The sequence below is a fragment of the Pristiophorus japonicus genome, chromosome 10, assembly GCF_044704955.1.
Source record: "Pristiophorus japonicus isolate sPriJap1 chromosome 10, sPriJap1.hap1, whole genome shotgun sequence".
In the NCBI taxonomy this organism is placed as follows: Eukaryota; Metazoa; Chordata; class Chondrichthyes; family Pristiophoridae; genus Pristiophorus; species Pristiophorus japonicus.
Genome location: NC_091986.1, coordinates 199,159,939 through 199,173,874, shown reverse-complemented (window position 1 = coordinate 199,173,874; position 13,936 = coordinate 199,159,939). Strand labels below are relative to the sequence as shown.

The 13,936-nt window shown below is 47.1% G+C and overlaps 1 protein-coding gene across 2 annotated transcripts in view; it reads left to right on the top strand.

Moving 5' to 3' along the window:
• tubgcp5 (tubulin gamma complex component 5) overlaps positions 1 to 13,936 on the top strand; it is an 85,376-nt gene that overhangs the window by 49,959 nt on the left and 21,481 nt on the right. For both annotated transcript variants that reach the window (XM_070892481.1, XM_070892482.1), the window contains exons 14-16: positions 3,854 to 4,058; positions 7,767 to 7,955; positions 10,264 to 10,446. In XM_070892481.1, coding sequence (XP_070748582.1) covers positions 3,854 to 4,058; positions 7,767 to 7,955; positions 10,264 to 10,446 — 577 coding nt within the window. The remainder of the gene's footprint in view (positions 1 to 3,853; positions 4,059 to 7,766; positions 7,956 to 10,263; positions 10,447 to 13,936) is intronic.

Here is a 13,936-nt window from a genome sequence, read left to right as displayed (position 1 = left end):
GATCTGGTTAGCGTTCAATTACAGCCATTTCTGAATGACAACAATTACGAGAATTATTGAAATGCAAATTTCAAAGCAACACTATTGCATTCGCCAATATTGTAATAATGCTATTAATTTGTTCAAACCTTTATAAAGTGACTTTTTACTGAAGAAGTCGTGCCTTGACTACTGCATGTACTTTTCTATGTGGATCATCTCTGAGAATTACTAGCCATCTGCATTCTGATGTGATTTCCAAGGCAGTATGTGTTACAAGAACAGAAACTATTCACCTTTCAACCTCTGTTTTAATATACCGAATTGGTCATTGCACCAGATCCAAAATTAGATGACTTTGGGTGCTGCTTAAAACTTGGGGGTGGGGGGGGATAAGAGAAAGACTAATTGATTTGTAAGTTTTTAAATGGCTGCATTGCACTAACTTAGAAAGAAAAAGACTTGCATTTATAAATTGCCTTTCATGCACGCGGAACATCCCAAAGCACTTTACAGCCACCCAATTAGTTACTTTTGAAGTATAGTCATTGTTGTCAGAGGCGCGGGTGCTAACAATGAGCCACGGCTGACACAAAGCTGCTATCAAATACCCCCATCTTAAGTTATTTGATGCGATTTCTGATTTTAGAAATCAAGTGGTTCCTGTACTGAGCAACAAGGGAATTTAAATTATTGTACTGTCCTGTCATCACTAAATTGTCACTTTAATAATTCAAGTTATTCTCCTCTTCCCAAATTGGATTAATACGAATACCTTTCCCTGATTATATTGAATTCTGTATCCTTAAGCACTAATTTATTCTCTTGGTGCCAATTCCTAAAACTTGAAAGAGTTGCAACTTATTCTTGGACAGACCATTGTGCCTCCGCTCTCTTGTTTAGCTTATACTCAGCTGTTTACCTCATGCCAGATAACACATGTTGATGATCATGCGGCAGGTTAATAGTCCACAAAAGTATCTCTATGCTGTGTTTTCTGTCTCCTGCAGTATAATGCCGAACTAATTCGGGCGCTTGCCATTATCAGTGATTTTGTTCTTGTTCCATGATTAGGCACCAGTTAAATCCTTTGTCAGCTACTACACATCATCCCTTTGCACTGTATGCTAAAAATACAGCATTTTATCACTGTTCTGTGAGATTAAATTTAAAAAAGTGTTTTTTAAAAAAAAAAATGATTTGTGTAAAGCAGTTACGAATATCCAGAATGACTCGGGTGGGTCCACTAAGCAGCCCATGCAAATCCTTTAGTTTGGTCTGCATTACTGCAGCGATAGCATTCTTGCCTTTGAGTCGGAAGGTGTTGAGTTTGAACCCCAATCCAGACTGTCCCAGCAAGTGGAGACGAGGCTTGCAGTCACTGATTTCTGGGTTGACATCCAGAGGCATACTCCTGTCGTATGGGAACTGAATGCCCCACCATCAGAGCCAAAGTGAGCAGGAGATTCCAGCATCTGAAATTAAAATTGGGCAGTTTCTATAATGTGTGGCTGATCTGCAATGCCTGTTTTACACCCAGAAGGCAGGTTGAAAATCTACCCCTTTGACATTAAAAATAATTTTCAACAGATTAGTTTAAACTGTGATATTTTAATTATTCTATCTGCTTGAGGAGTGAAAAGACCCTACTATAAAAATATAACTGTTATATCACTGTCAGATTATCCACTTATTCATAATTTAATAAATTCACTTAATATAAACTTAAAACTGTGGTCTGATGCTGTACTCTGACACTTTTGATGACTCAAGTAAGCTCTTATGGAGGCAGAGGTTAGTCCATACCTAAAAGCCACTACAAAAGGGGTTTGCTGTCCATTCTCTTGAGCATGTTACTAAACGCTGACCTAGATCTTAAGCTAAGGATGGACTGTTACGGTTTGGTGAGTTGGGATGCACCCACGTGAATGCTCAAAGGCATAAGAGCCAAAATAAACTAGGGTACAAAAGTTTAAAATGAGACACAAACACAAGTCATTTTACCCCTTGCTCATTACTCAGCTGATTGGTCCTTTGCCTGCACTGGTTTGATTTGGGTATCGGAGGCTCAAGCTAATGACCTGAGAGAGACCCCTATGTGTTTGTTCCATTTCTGCCACCCCCCACCCCTATGGATAAACAGATATCCACTTTGTGCCCCCAATGGTGCTGGAGTTGCAAGTATGTTCTACAGTTCCAAGATGCAGCACTGGTAGGCTTTGAACTGGTATGTTTTATGTCAAGGCAATTTGTATTGCAAATCATACACTGATAATGTGTTCTGCAGTGGACTTGTGCTGATAATGTGTAGATGGGTGTGTGTGTGATTCATCTGAAATGGGGAACTAGGAACTTCCCATGAATGATTTTCTTGTAAACATGCTGAATGTGCAAGATTGTTCTCGATTGTTAACGAATGATAATTATATCTTAAATTGGTGGCCAGTTTTTTACCCATTGCCACAATATTTTGCTTGGCTGTAATTTTAGTAGCTCTGGAGTTGTCTAATTTTGCGCCAAATCAAGTTTTTCAACATGAAAACTGTTGAAATTATTTAGACTGACGTTTGCAGTTTTTGTATCTGGGCTACTTTTTGAATGACTTCCAAATCCTTTTGCGATCCATTTTCATCCTGCGATAATAAGGGTAATTTTAACCCATCTGCGGGAGGAGGGGTGGGTGGTTAAACATAAAAATTGGAAACTCAACCCCAACCTCCTTCCTTCCAGTTTTAATGGAGGCGAGTCGGTCACCAAAATATTTGAAGGAGGCTGCGTGCCTCTGTTTTAACATTAGTTTTATTTTTAACAACTGCAGGCTTCCTTTTAAACCCATCATCATAGGCGGTCCCTCGAAACAAGGATGACTTGCTTCCACGCCAAAAAAAGACGAGTTCGCAGGTATTTCAATGAAGGACCCGAACTACATCCTGAAGGGTGGTAGAAGCCTGTGCGTGGATTTTTTTCACGTGTGGTGACCGTTGCACACCAGCCACCACATGGTTTTGACAGAGCTAGGTCTTGGTTCAGTGGCATGGATTAGCCAAGACAACTGGAGACCTGCTCTGCTGCACCGACCTAATATGCAGATGTATCGCAGTGTGGGCTGGCCCGTGCTGCCCCTGGGCCCCTGGCCCCGAACTCGCACCTCCCCTGGGCCCCGATCATGTCCTTCTACAGTCTCTCATCGCTCCTTTGCCACAACCTTCACCGCTCCACACCATGATGAGACCCCAGCGATGGGCTGACTCCCAACCCCCTGCATAAGAACATAAGAAATAGGAGCAGGAGTAGGCCATACAGCCCCTCGAGCCTGCTCCGCCATTCAATACGATCATGGCTGATCCGATCATGGACTCGGGTCCGCTCCCCATAACCCCTTATTCCCTTATCGGTTAAGAAACTGCCTATCGCTGTCTTAAATTTATTCAATGACCCACAGCTCTCTGAGGCAGCGAATTCCACAGATTTACAACCCTCCACGTGATGTCCGATTTCTCTCTTCCCCACCCCCTACGCAATATCTGCTTTTCCCTCAATTTCTGACTTGCCTGCTTTCCAGCCTGACTGCTAGCCTGCCTGTCAATCTAGCTCGCAGTCAGGCAGGAAAGTGTTAAATTAGACAGGACCTGCGAGAAACCCAAACTTCCGAGTTTCCCATTCGAAAATCTTTCACACTCTTTTTTTTTTTCCCCCCCCAATCCACCGCCCCCCCCCCCCCCAACCCCATAATGTTCCTGGCTCCAAATTATTATTGGAATGTATTTAGCTTTTCAGTGATCTTAAGTTTTTTTTTAACTAAAATGTAGATATTGCATCAAAACCCTAAAGGTTGTTGTTCATCAGTTTGTTACCTTTCTTGATTCGAATGCAGATGCAGAAAGAAAAAGCTTGTACACGCTGTTCCTGGAGTCACTTCAGTCACGCCTTCGGTACGGAGAGGATACTGAATCCTGTGAACATGCTGTGCCAGAGCAGCAAGCTACTAAAGAAAGCTTGATAAAGGTGCAGTCTGTAGTGGCTCGGCACCTTGAACTTGATGATGTTCATGATCCTTTATTAGCTATAACTTTTGCAAGGTAATGATTCTGAAATTAAAAAGTTTTCAATCTTCAAAGTATTATTCTATCTACTATAGATTTCAGAGCCACAGTTTCAAGCAGTAGTTTTTTTTTTGTCGCTTTCTTTTGTGCTTATCAAATTTGGGAATATTGGGAAATGGGATGCATTCTGTTTTGGGCATTCAGTGTCTACATCAAATACTCCCAGATCAGATGTAGCACAATTGGAAGAAGAGTAAAGCACCCTTTCCTCTGTCCCTACAATGTTCTTCAGCTCTAACCCCTAACGTCTACTGTACCAGTATAATTTTGAGCATTTTAGTGTTGCAGACCCATCCCCACTAATAACTGAACTGAGACTTTACAGCCTCATTTTACCAAGGTTCATTGCAGCCAGCAGGCGGACTTTCATCCCATTAGTCTGGGCCTGATTTTAATATGTGGCCCAGAGGTGAAAGGCCAAGCTGCACCACCCATTTCCCTGGTGTTATGTATGCAACACCTTGTAACCAGCATTCTACCGACACCAGCATTCCTTAGGAGCACTGCATATAAGCAGGCCTCCCATGCTGTGCTAGCACTCTGGAGTCAGAATAAAGAGACTAAGGTCACACTTACTGAAGTCTACAGTGTTCAGTCACATTGCTTTATTTGGAACATAACACCTGGGACAAATGTTTTGATGGTGCAACTTGAAAGTGAGATGCGTTCTCGCCATAGAAGGGAGGAACAAATTGCTAGGCAGGTTATTCCAACCTGTACAGTCAGTGACTTCCTGTAGACTAGTCTCAATAGTGCTTTACCTGTAATTGGGGTAAGCATTGCAGTCATGTAGAAAGGGTAGTGGGTATCCCTGCACTATTGAGTTATGACAACTTAAAAGAATACCTTCAAAACACTGGAGTTCATTGGATTCACCTAAACTGCTGTGCAAATTTTCACTCCCAGTGACGATGTTATTAGAAAATTGCAACTAATTCAAAGACTGCATAAATTAAAGTGTTGGGGGCCGAAATTCAGGGTCTGGATAAGGCTCGTTACCGCCGTTTTGTGGCGGACTAGAATGGCCGCCGCGTTGCAGTCCATTGGCCGCCACGTCCCAAATTCAGCTCGGGGATTTTTCGGCCTGGCCCCACTTCCGTCCCGCAACTACCAACCACCGCAAGCGCATCATCAAAGCGCGCACCACCGCTATCCCGCAGCTCCGGTACACTCCGCCCCAAATTTACCATAAAAAAATCGACGAGCCGCCGCACGGTGCCCCTAACAGCTTTTTCTGTTGGTGCACCTTGTGCTGTGGGGTGTGTGCGCTGTGTGTTGTGTGTATGTGTGCACAGCGCGGCAGCCCTTCAAGGGGAGGGCGCACTGCCACGGCCGCCATGTTTTTATTTTTGCCGGCCGACTTCTCGATCAGCCGGCCTATTATTACTCCGGGTTCGGCCGCGCCGCCAACAGGCAGCCTGGCACCCCCTCAGAAATCTGGACTGGATTCAAAGGACAAGATTTTAACTCACTAAAGTCCTTCATTTTTTTTTACAAATATTAAATCTTTTGCACTTCTAGGCTCCACACACAATCTGCTGAAGAAATCGGAGAAAGCTAGAGACAAGGCCACATTGCTGTGTTACTTTCCGTAATAAAAATATCAATATATTTTAAGAGCTGATGCCGAAACCCTCCCTGGTAGCCCAGTGACCGAACCTCTAGCGGCGGAGACTCGGTTCCACCCCTCACTAGGACTTACCGCCGCACTTCTGCCCCCGTTATGACCGACCTCCGATCCAACACAAAAAAAAGTTCTAAGTGCAGAAAATAGATCAGAAGGCTGCCTCATCGCACCCGACGGTAAAACCAGGTAAAAAATCCTAGGTGTGCCCGCTTTCTGGCGTGCCTGAATTTCGGCCCCATGGTATCTAAACCTGAGTTTTGAACTTGTCGTTTGAGAGATTACATTTAGACTATTTGTTTTAAGTATTGGGTTTTTCTCACACACACATTGTGTGGGGACATTGCATCAGCTCTTACAATATCTTGATATTTTTATTACAGAAAGTAACACAGCAATGTGGCCTTGTGTCTAGCTTTCTCCGAAAAAGTAAAGCTGTAGCAGGTTGTGTGTGGAGCCTAAAAAGTGCAAAGGATTTAACACTTGTAAAAAAAAGTGAAGGAGAAAAGGAATCTTGTCCTTTGAACCCAGTCCAGATTTCTGGGGGGGTGGAAGTTTCCGCTTTCTACAAGCTCGAAATAAAAGACGGTATAGAAGTTGCACTTGCTCAGAGATGATCAGGATGGTTAATGTGGAAATTAGGGTCCAGACACACTGTTAGATCAGTATACAGGTATAAGGAGTTCTCTCCCTGCATCTGACTTGTGTAATACCAAATCTGGGAGCACTTGATTATGACATTGGAAAGTGTACTTTTTTATGCACCAATGTTGCTAATTTTGAAAAGCATAAAAATTCACTCGTTTATTTTTAAATCACAGAAAATAGTCCAAGTTGTTTAAAATTTGCACTTTTTTTTGCTGTGACTGCTGGTAATATTTGAAGATTATTTTTTAAAGACTTTTATTGGTGTTTTTGCTTAAAGTTTAACTTCCAGAGACCCTCGACTCTTAATCACCCAAATTTGAACATTTAAAAAGGTTTTATTATCAGGCCATGTATAGCATTGTGCAACAATAACTTTACATCCAAAGTTTACATATCCAGGTGAGTCCTGGTACAATGTGTTGTCTACGTAGTCCAGGGCCACGCCATGGATCTTGCTGATTGGGGGTGGGGGCGCAGTGCTGTGTGGTGGGGTCAGGTTGGTGGAGGATCTTTGTTTTATGTCGTACCTCGGGAGCCTATTATCAGCAAGGACAGATGATGACGAGGTTCAACACCGCTGCCAGTGCAGCCTTCGACTGCCTGAGGAAGAGAGTGTTCAAAGATCAGGCCCTCAAATCTGGCACCAAGCTTTATGGTCTACAGGGCTGTCGTGATGCCCGCCCTCCTGTATGGCTCAGAGACGTGGAACATACACAGTAGTCACCTCAAATCGCTGGAGAAATACCACCAACGACGCCTCCGCAAGATCCTGCAAATCCCCTGGGAGGACAGATGCACCAAAGTGTTCTCGATCAGGTCAACATCCCCAGCATCGAAGCACTGACCACACTCGACCAGCTCTGTTGGGTGCGCCACATTGTCCACATGCCAGACATAAAGATTCCCAAAGCAAGCGCTCTACTCGGAACTCCTACACGGCAAGGGAGGCCCAGATGAGCAGAGGAAACGTTTCAAGGACACCCTCAAAGCCTCTTTGATAAAGTGCAACATCCCCACCGACACCCGGGAGTCCCTAGCCAAAGACCACGCTAAGTGGAGGAAGAGATTCCAGGAGGGCGCTGAGCACCTCGAGTCTCATCGCCGAGAGCATGCAGAAATTAAGCGCAGGCTGCGGAAGGAGCTTGCGGCAAACCAGTCTCCCCACCCACCCTTTCCTCCAATGACTCTCTGTCCCACCTGTGACCGAGTCTATAATTCCCGAATTGGATTGTTCACTCACCTGAGAACTCACTTTGAGTGGAAGTAAGTCTTCCTCTATTTCGAGGGATGATAATGATGATACAATGTTTGACTTTTATGTATAACTTAATCATTTGTAACGCGGTTGGTTAATGGAGTTATTAGGATTACTCAAGTATAATGACTTGTTGACGCTGATTCAATTCTTGCAGATTATACATGGAGCAAAGTGATTTCCATGAAAGATTCACCAGTGGAGATGTTCACGTGCATAGGTCCTCCGAATCAGTGACCTGCCAGACATTCGAGCTGACACTTCGGTCATGTTTGTATCCTCACATTGAGAAATGTTACCGAGACTGTTGTGGAAAATTAATGCGAACTCTAAAGACTGATTACAAGTAAGGGAAAAGTGGGCATGTTTGTCTCACTCATTTAGATGTAGTTTAACAAACTCATATAATTGGTTAAAGCAAATTGCAGGCACATCTGAGTTTTGCTATGAGTAAATTAGGTGAATGAAAGTTATTGCATTGGAAGTATTTGCTGAACAAATCCTTGAAATGTTTATTTCATAAGATTAGATTTTTTTTTACAACAGACCTCAATTAGATTCTATACCTAGCTCAATCTTTTGTTCCTCAAAATTCATAAGTGTTTAAAATCAAACTTTTCTAATAATCAGATCTTAAGCTATCTCATCTTCTGCTCTATTCTTTGTGACCTTGCTGGTGCCCTGCAATGCAGTTTTTGGATTTTCACACCGGTTCTCATTTAAAAACATAAGAACGTAAGAAATAGGAGCAGGAGTAGGCCATTTGGCTCGTCAAGCCTGCTCCGCCATTCAATAAGATCATGGCTGATCGTCAACCTCAACTCCACTTTCCTGCACCTATCCACATATCCCTTGATTCCCTTAATATCCAAAAATCTATCAATCTCTGTCTTGCATATACTCAAAGACTGAGCCTCCACAGTCTTTTGGGTAGGCAATTCCAAAGATTCACCACCCTCTGAGTGACGAAGTTTCCCCTCATCTCAGTCCTAAATGGCTGACCCCTTATCCTGAGACTGTGACCCTTGGTTCTAGACTTCCCAGCCAGGGGAAACATCCTCCCTGCATCTACCTTGTCAAGCCCTGTAAGAATTTTGTATGTTTCAATGAGATCACCTCTCATTCTTCTAAAAGCTAGAGAATATAGGCCTAGTCTACTCAATCTCACCTCATAGGATAATACCCCATCCCAGGAATCAGCCTGCTGAATCTTCGTTGTACTCCTTCTGAAAAAGAAAATTGGATAATAGCGGTTCACCTACCAATATTGAATTCCCATTTGAAGGACTTGAGATGCAACTCCAGTTTTAGCTAGCATTCGGAATTGATTATTTTCAGGGAAAGATTTGCTAATTAGAACTGTTTGCTACCCAGCCAAAAGGGTAGGCAGATGGCCTATTGCTAGGTCTCTGATGGTGCTCTTGAAGCAGTTGCTGGAAGATAAGAGAATTGAGGAGCTTTGTCCTTTAAATATTTTTTCTCTGCTGTGAAGATGCAGCCAGCTAAAGTTCTATGATGCCCTCTCACCACGTCCATGCATGAGACTGGCACTTACTGGCTTAAAATTGTTGGAATTACCCCACTTTTCTCTTTTGGGAAATTTTGGGTGACGACATGTTTTAAGTACAAACATATAAAAAATGACAGACAGGTAAAGACCATCTGGTGATTGCGATACCTTGTGTATCACAACATGTACACTCCATCCCACCCGAAACCATGTAATCGCCTGGGAGAGGCAAAAAAAACAGATTAAAATACCCAGGCCAATTTGGGGAGAAAAATCTGGGAAATTCCTCTCCAACCCATCTTGGCAATCGAAACTCATCCAGGAAATCACTCTGGCCATTCAATTCCCTGCAGTATCTACCTTCTGTAAGAGGTAATCTCCACCGCAGCCAGAAATAAATCCAGCTTTTGCTTGAAGGAATTCAGAGTGTCTGCATCCACTACATTAGAGAGCAGCTTGTTCCAAAGGTCGACTATTCTCCCGACATCCAACCAAGATCTAACCTTATACAACTTAAATTTGTGCCCCCTGGTCCTGCCTAACTTTTTAAATTGTAATAAACTGTCAGCTGGAACACTGTCTATTCCCTTCATTATCTTATAAACCTCAGTCATATCCCCCCTAAGTCTACGCTGCTCTAAGGTAAAGAGTTCCAACTCTTTTAACCTATCTTGATAACCAAGATGCTTTAGACTTGGAATTAGTTGAGTGGCCCTCTTCTGCACCCTTTCCAGAATCTCAATATCACCCACCGTGTGAGGAGATCAAAACGGGACACGGTATTCCAAGTGTGGCCTCACTAAGGTCTTGTACAAGGACAAAACAATATGCCTCGTCTTATACTCAATTATCCTATGGACACACCCCAACACCCTATTTGTTCTAGCTATCGCTGCACGGCATTGCTTGTGTACCTTTAAGGATGTATGCACTAGAATGCTTTTTCTATCTTCATCATCTTTAATGCTTTTTCCTGGAGGGTTTATGAATGTTGAACATTTGCCCTGCCCACATGCATAACACTGCACTTATCTTGAGCCCAGTCTCCCAACACGTTAAGATCCACCTGAATCAAACAAACCTTTTCTACAGCTCTAGCACTAGTACTGAAGTATAATAAATCTCTTTGTGCTTTTCCCTTCAGACTGGTGGAATATCTTCAAGCTATGAGAAATTTCTTCCTACTGGAGGCTGGAGAGACCATGTATGATTTTTATGTGGCTATCTTTGATAAAGTAAAGGAAAAGAAATCCTGGCAACGTTTGTCATTTTTAAATGCCAGGTTACAAGAGGCAGTTGCACAGCGCTATCCTGAAGATAGCTCTCGGTAGGTTCATGTGTCTTTTTGTTTCTAAAAGGTATCTGTGCAAAGATATATGACCAGAACTAGGAGGCATAAAGATAAGATGGTCACTAATAAATCCAATAGAGAATTCAGAAGAAACATCTTTACCCAGAGTGGTGAGAATGTGGAACTCGCTATCGCTTGGAATAATTGAGGTGAATAGCATAGAAGCATTTAAGGGGAAGCTAGATAAACACATGAGGGAGAAAGGAATAGAAGAATATATGATAGAGTTCGATGAAGAAAGGTGGGAGGAGGCTCATGTGGTCTATAAACACCAGTATGGACCTTTTGGGCCGAATGGCCAGTTTCTGTGCTGTAAATACTAAGTTATATATAAGAATAGGGAAGCATGAATCAACAAAGTTCCTTCGAGCCCATTCTACCAAATTACCTCGTCAAAGGCTCGATTCAACTTGTTTAATTTCCAAAGGCAAATTTTAAATCTCCATTCTAATCCCTGCAAAAAAGTATTGAGCAAAACTCGAGACTCTCTAACCTTGCAATTTACATTAACAACATAAGAAATAGGAGTAGGCCACACGGCAGCCCTTCGAGTCTGCTCCGCCAGTCAGTAAGATCATGGCTGATCTGATTTTGGTCTCTACTCCACTTTCCTGCATGTTGTCCATAATCCTTGACTTCCCCATAGTTCAAGAATCTGTCTACATCAGTTCAATGACTCGGCTTCCACAGCTCTCTCGGGTAGAGAATTCAAAAGATTCACGACCCTCTGAGATAAGACATTCCTCATTTCCCTCTTAAATGGGAGACTCCTTGGGCCCAAGTTTCGAGCCGCGCCTAGAAAGACGCAGTCCCGACCTGGACGCCCGTTTTTCGCGCCACAAAGTGCGCCTAAAAAAACCCTCCAGATTCTCCAGCTCCCTGCAGGTCCTCTGGCCCTCGGCGCAGCGCAGCAGGAGCTATAGGGGGCGGAGACAGGTCCCTGCGCTGAAAACAGTGCTGGGACTTCTGCACATGCGCGCTACAGTGGGCGCGCATGTGCAGTGGCTCCAGGCGCCCAAAACTGTGTGGGAGGGGCCGAAGCACGCAGCCCCTAGCCCTGGCCGATTGGCCTCACTGGGGCTGCGTGAATAAGGCTCCTCACACGGGCAGCTCCTGCTTCCTCCCGACCCGACTCGCTTCCCGCCTCCGGACCGGACCCGACACCGACCTGACTCCCGCCCCCCCGCCCCCGGACCCGACCCGACCCGACTCCCACTCCCCACCCCTGCCTCCGGACGGATCGGACTCCACCCACCCCCCAGCCTCCGGACCCGACACCGCCCCGACTCCCGCCCCCGGACCTGACCTCCCTTTCCCTCCCACCCCCCACCCGAACCGAACCGACCTCCCTCCCACCCCGACCCGCGTTCCCCCCGACCCGACCCAACGCCACCTACCTGTAAATCTGGTGCTGGGGACTGGCCCTGCCCGAAGTCTCGGGCCCAGCCCATTCAGCCTCCGGCCCAGCCCATTCAGCCTCCCTCCCCCTTCTCCTTTCCCCCCCCCTTCTCTTTTCCCCCCCCTTCTCCTTTCCCCCCCTTCTCCTTTCCCCCCCCTTCTCCTTTCCCCCCCCCCTTCTCCTTTCCCCCCCCCCTTCTCCTTTTCCCCCCCCTTCTCCTTTTCCCCCCCCTTCTCCTTTTCCCCCCCCTTCTCCTTTTCCCCCCCCTTCTCCTTTCCCCCCCCTTCTCCTTTCCCCCCCCTTCTGCTTTCCCCCCCTTCTGCTTTCCCCCCCTTCTGCTTTCCCCCCCTTCTGCTTTCCCCCCCTTCTGCTTTCCCCCCCTTCTGCTTTCCCCCCCTTCTGCTTTCCCCCCCTTCTGCTTTCCCCCCCTTCTGCTTTCCCCCCCTTCTGCTTTCCCCCCCTTCTGCTTTCCCCCCCTTCTGCTTTCCCCCCCTTCTGCTTTCCCCCCCTTCTGCTTTCCCCCCCTTCTGCTTTCCCCCCCTTCTGCTTTCCCCCCCTTCTGCTTTCCCCCCCTTCTGCTTTCCCCCCCTTCTGCTTTCCCCCCCTTCTGCTTTCCCCCCCTTCTGCTGTCCCCCCTTCTGCTGTCCCCCCTTCTGCTTTCCCCCCCTTCTGCTTTCCCCCCCTTCTGCTTTCCCCCCCTTCTGCTTTCCCCCCCTTCTGCTTTCCCCCCCTTCTGCTTTCCCCCCCTTCTGCTTTCCCCCCCTTCTGCTTTCCCCCCCTTCTGCTTTCCCCCCCCTTCTGCTTTCCCCCCCCTTCTGCTTTCCCCCCCCTTCTGCTTTCCCCCCCTTCTGCTTTCCCCCCCTTCTGCTTTCCCCCCCTTCTGCTTTCCCCCCCTTCTGCTTTCCCCCCCTTCTGCTTTCCCCCCCTTCTGCTTTCCCCCCCTTCTGCTTTCCCCCCCTTCTGCTTTCCCCCCCCTCTGCTTTCCCCCCCTTCTGCTTTCCCCCCCTTCTGCTTTCCCCCCCTTCTGCTTTCCCCCCCTTCTGCTTTCCCCCCCTTCTGCTTTCCCCCCCTTCTGCTTTCCCCCCCTTCTGCTTTCCCCCCCTTCTGCTTTCCCCCCCCTTCTGCTTTCCCCCCCCTTCTGCTTTCCCCCCCTTCTGCTTTCCCCCCCTTCTGCTTTCCCCCCCTTCTGCTTTCCCCCCCTTCTGCTTTCCCCCCCTTCTGCTTTCCCCCCCCTTCTGCTTTCCCCCCCTTCTGCTTTCCCCCCCTTCTGCTTTCCCCCCCTTCTGCTTTCCCCCCCTTCTGCTTTCCCCCCCTTCTGCTTTCCCCCCCTTCTGCTTTCCCCCCCTTCTGCTTTCCCCCCCTTCTGCTTTCCCCCCCTTCTGCTTTCCCCCCCTTCTGCTTTCCCCCCCTTCTGCTTTCCCCCCCTTCTGCTTTCCCCCCCTTCTGCTTTCCCCCCCTTCTGCTTTCCCCCCCTTCTGCTTTCCCCCCCTTCTGCTTTCCCCCCCTTCTGCTTTCCCCCCCTTCTGCTTTCCCCCCCTTCTGCTTTCCCCCCCTTCTGCTTTCCCCCCCTTCTGCTTTCCCCCCCTTCTGCTTTCCCCCCCTTCTGCTTTCCCCCCCTTCTGCTTTCCCCCCCTTCTGCTTTCCCCCCCTTCTGCTTTCCCCCCCTTCTGCTTTCCCCCCCTTCTGCTTTCCCCCCCTTCTGCTTTCCCCCCCTTCTGCTTTCCCCCCCTTCTGCTTTCCCCCCCCTTCTGCTTCCCCCCCCTTCTGCTTCCCCCCCCTTCTGCTTTCCCCCCCTTCTGCTTTCCCCCCCTTCTGCTTTCCCCCCCTTCTGCTTTCCCCCCCTTCTGCTTCCCCCCCCCTTCTGCTTCCCCCCCCCTTCTGCTTTCCCCCCCCTTCTGCTTCCCATCCCCCATCTTCTCCCCCTTCTCCGTCATCCCCTCCCCCTTCTCCGTCATCCCCTCCCCCTTCTCCGTCATCCCCTCCCCCTTCTCCGTCATCCCCTCCCCCTTCTCCGTCATCCCCTCCCCCTTCTCCGTCATCCCCTCCCCCTTCTCCGTCATCCCCTCC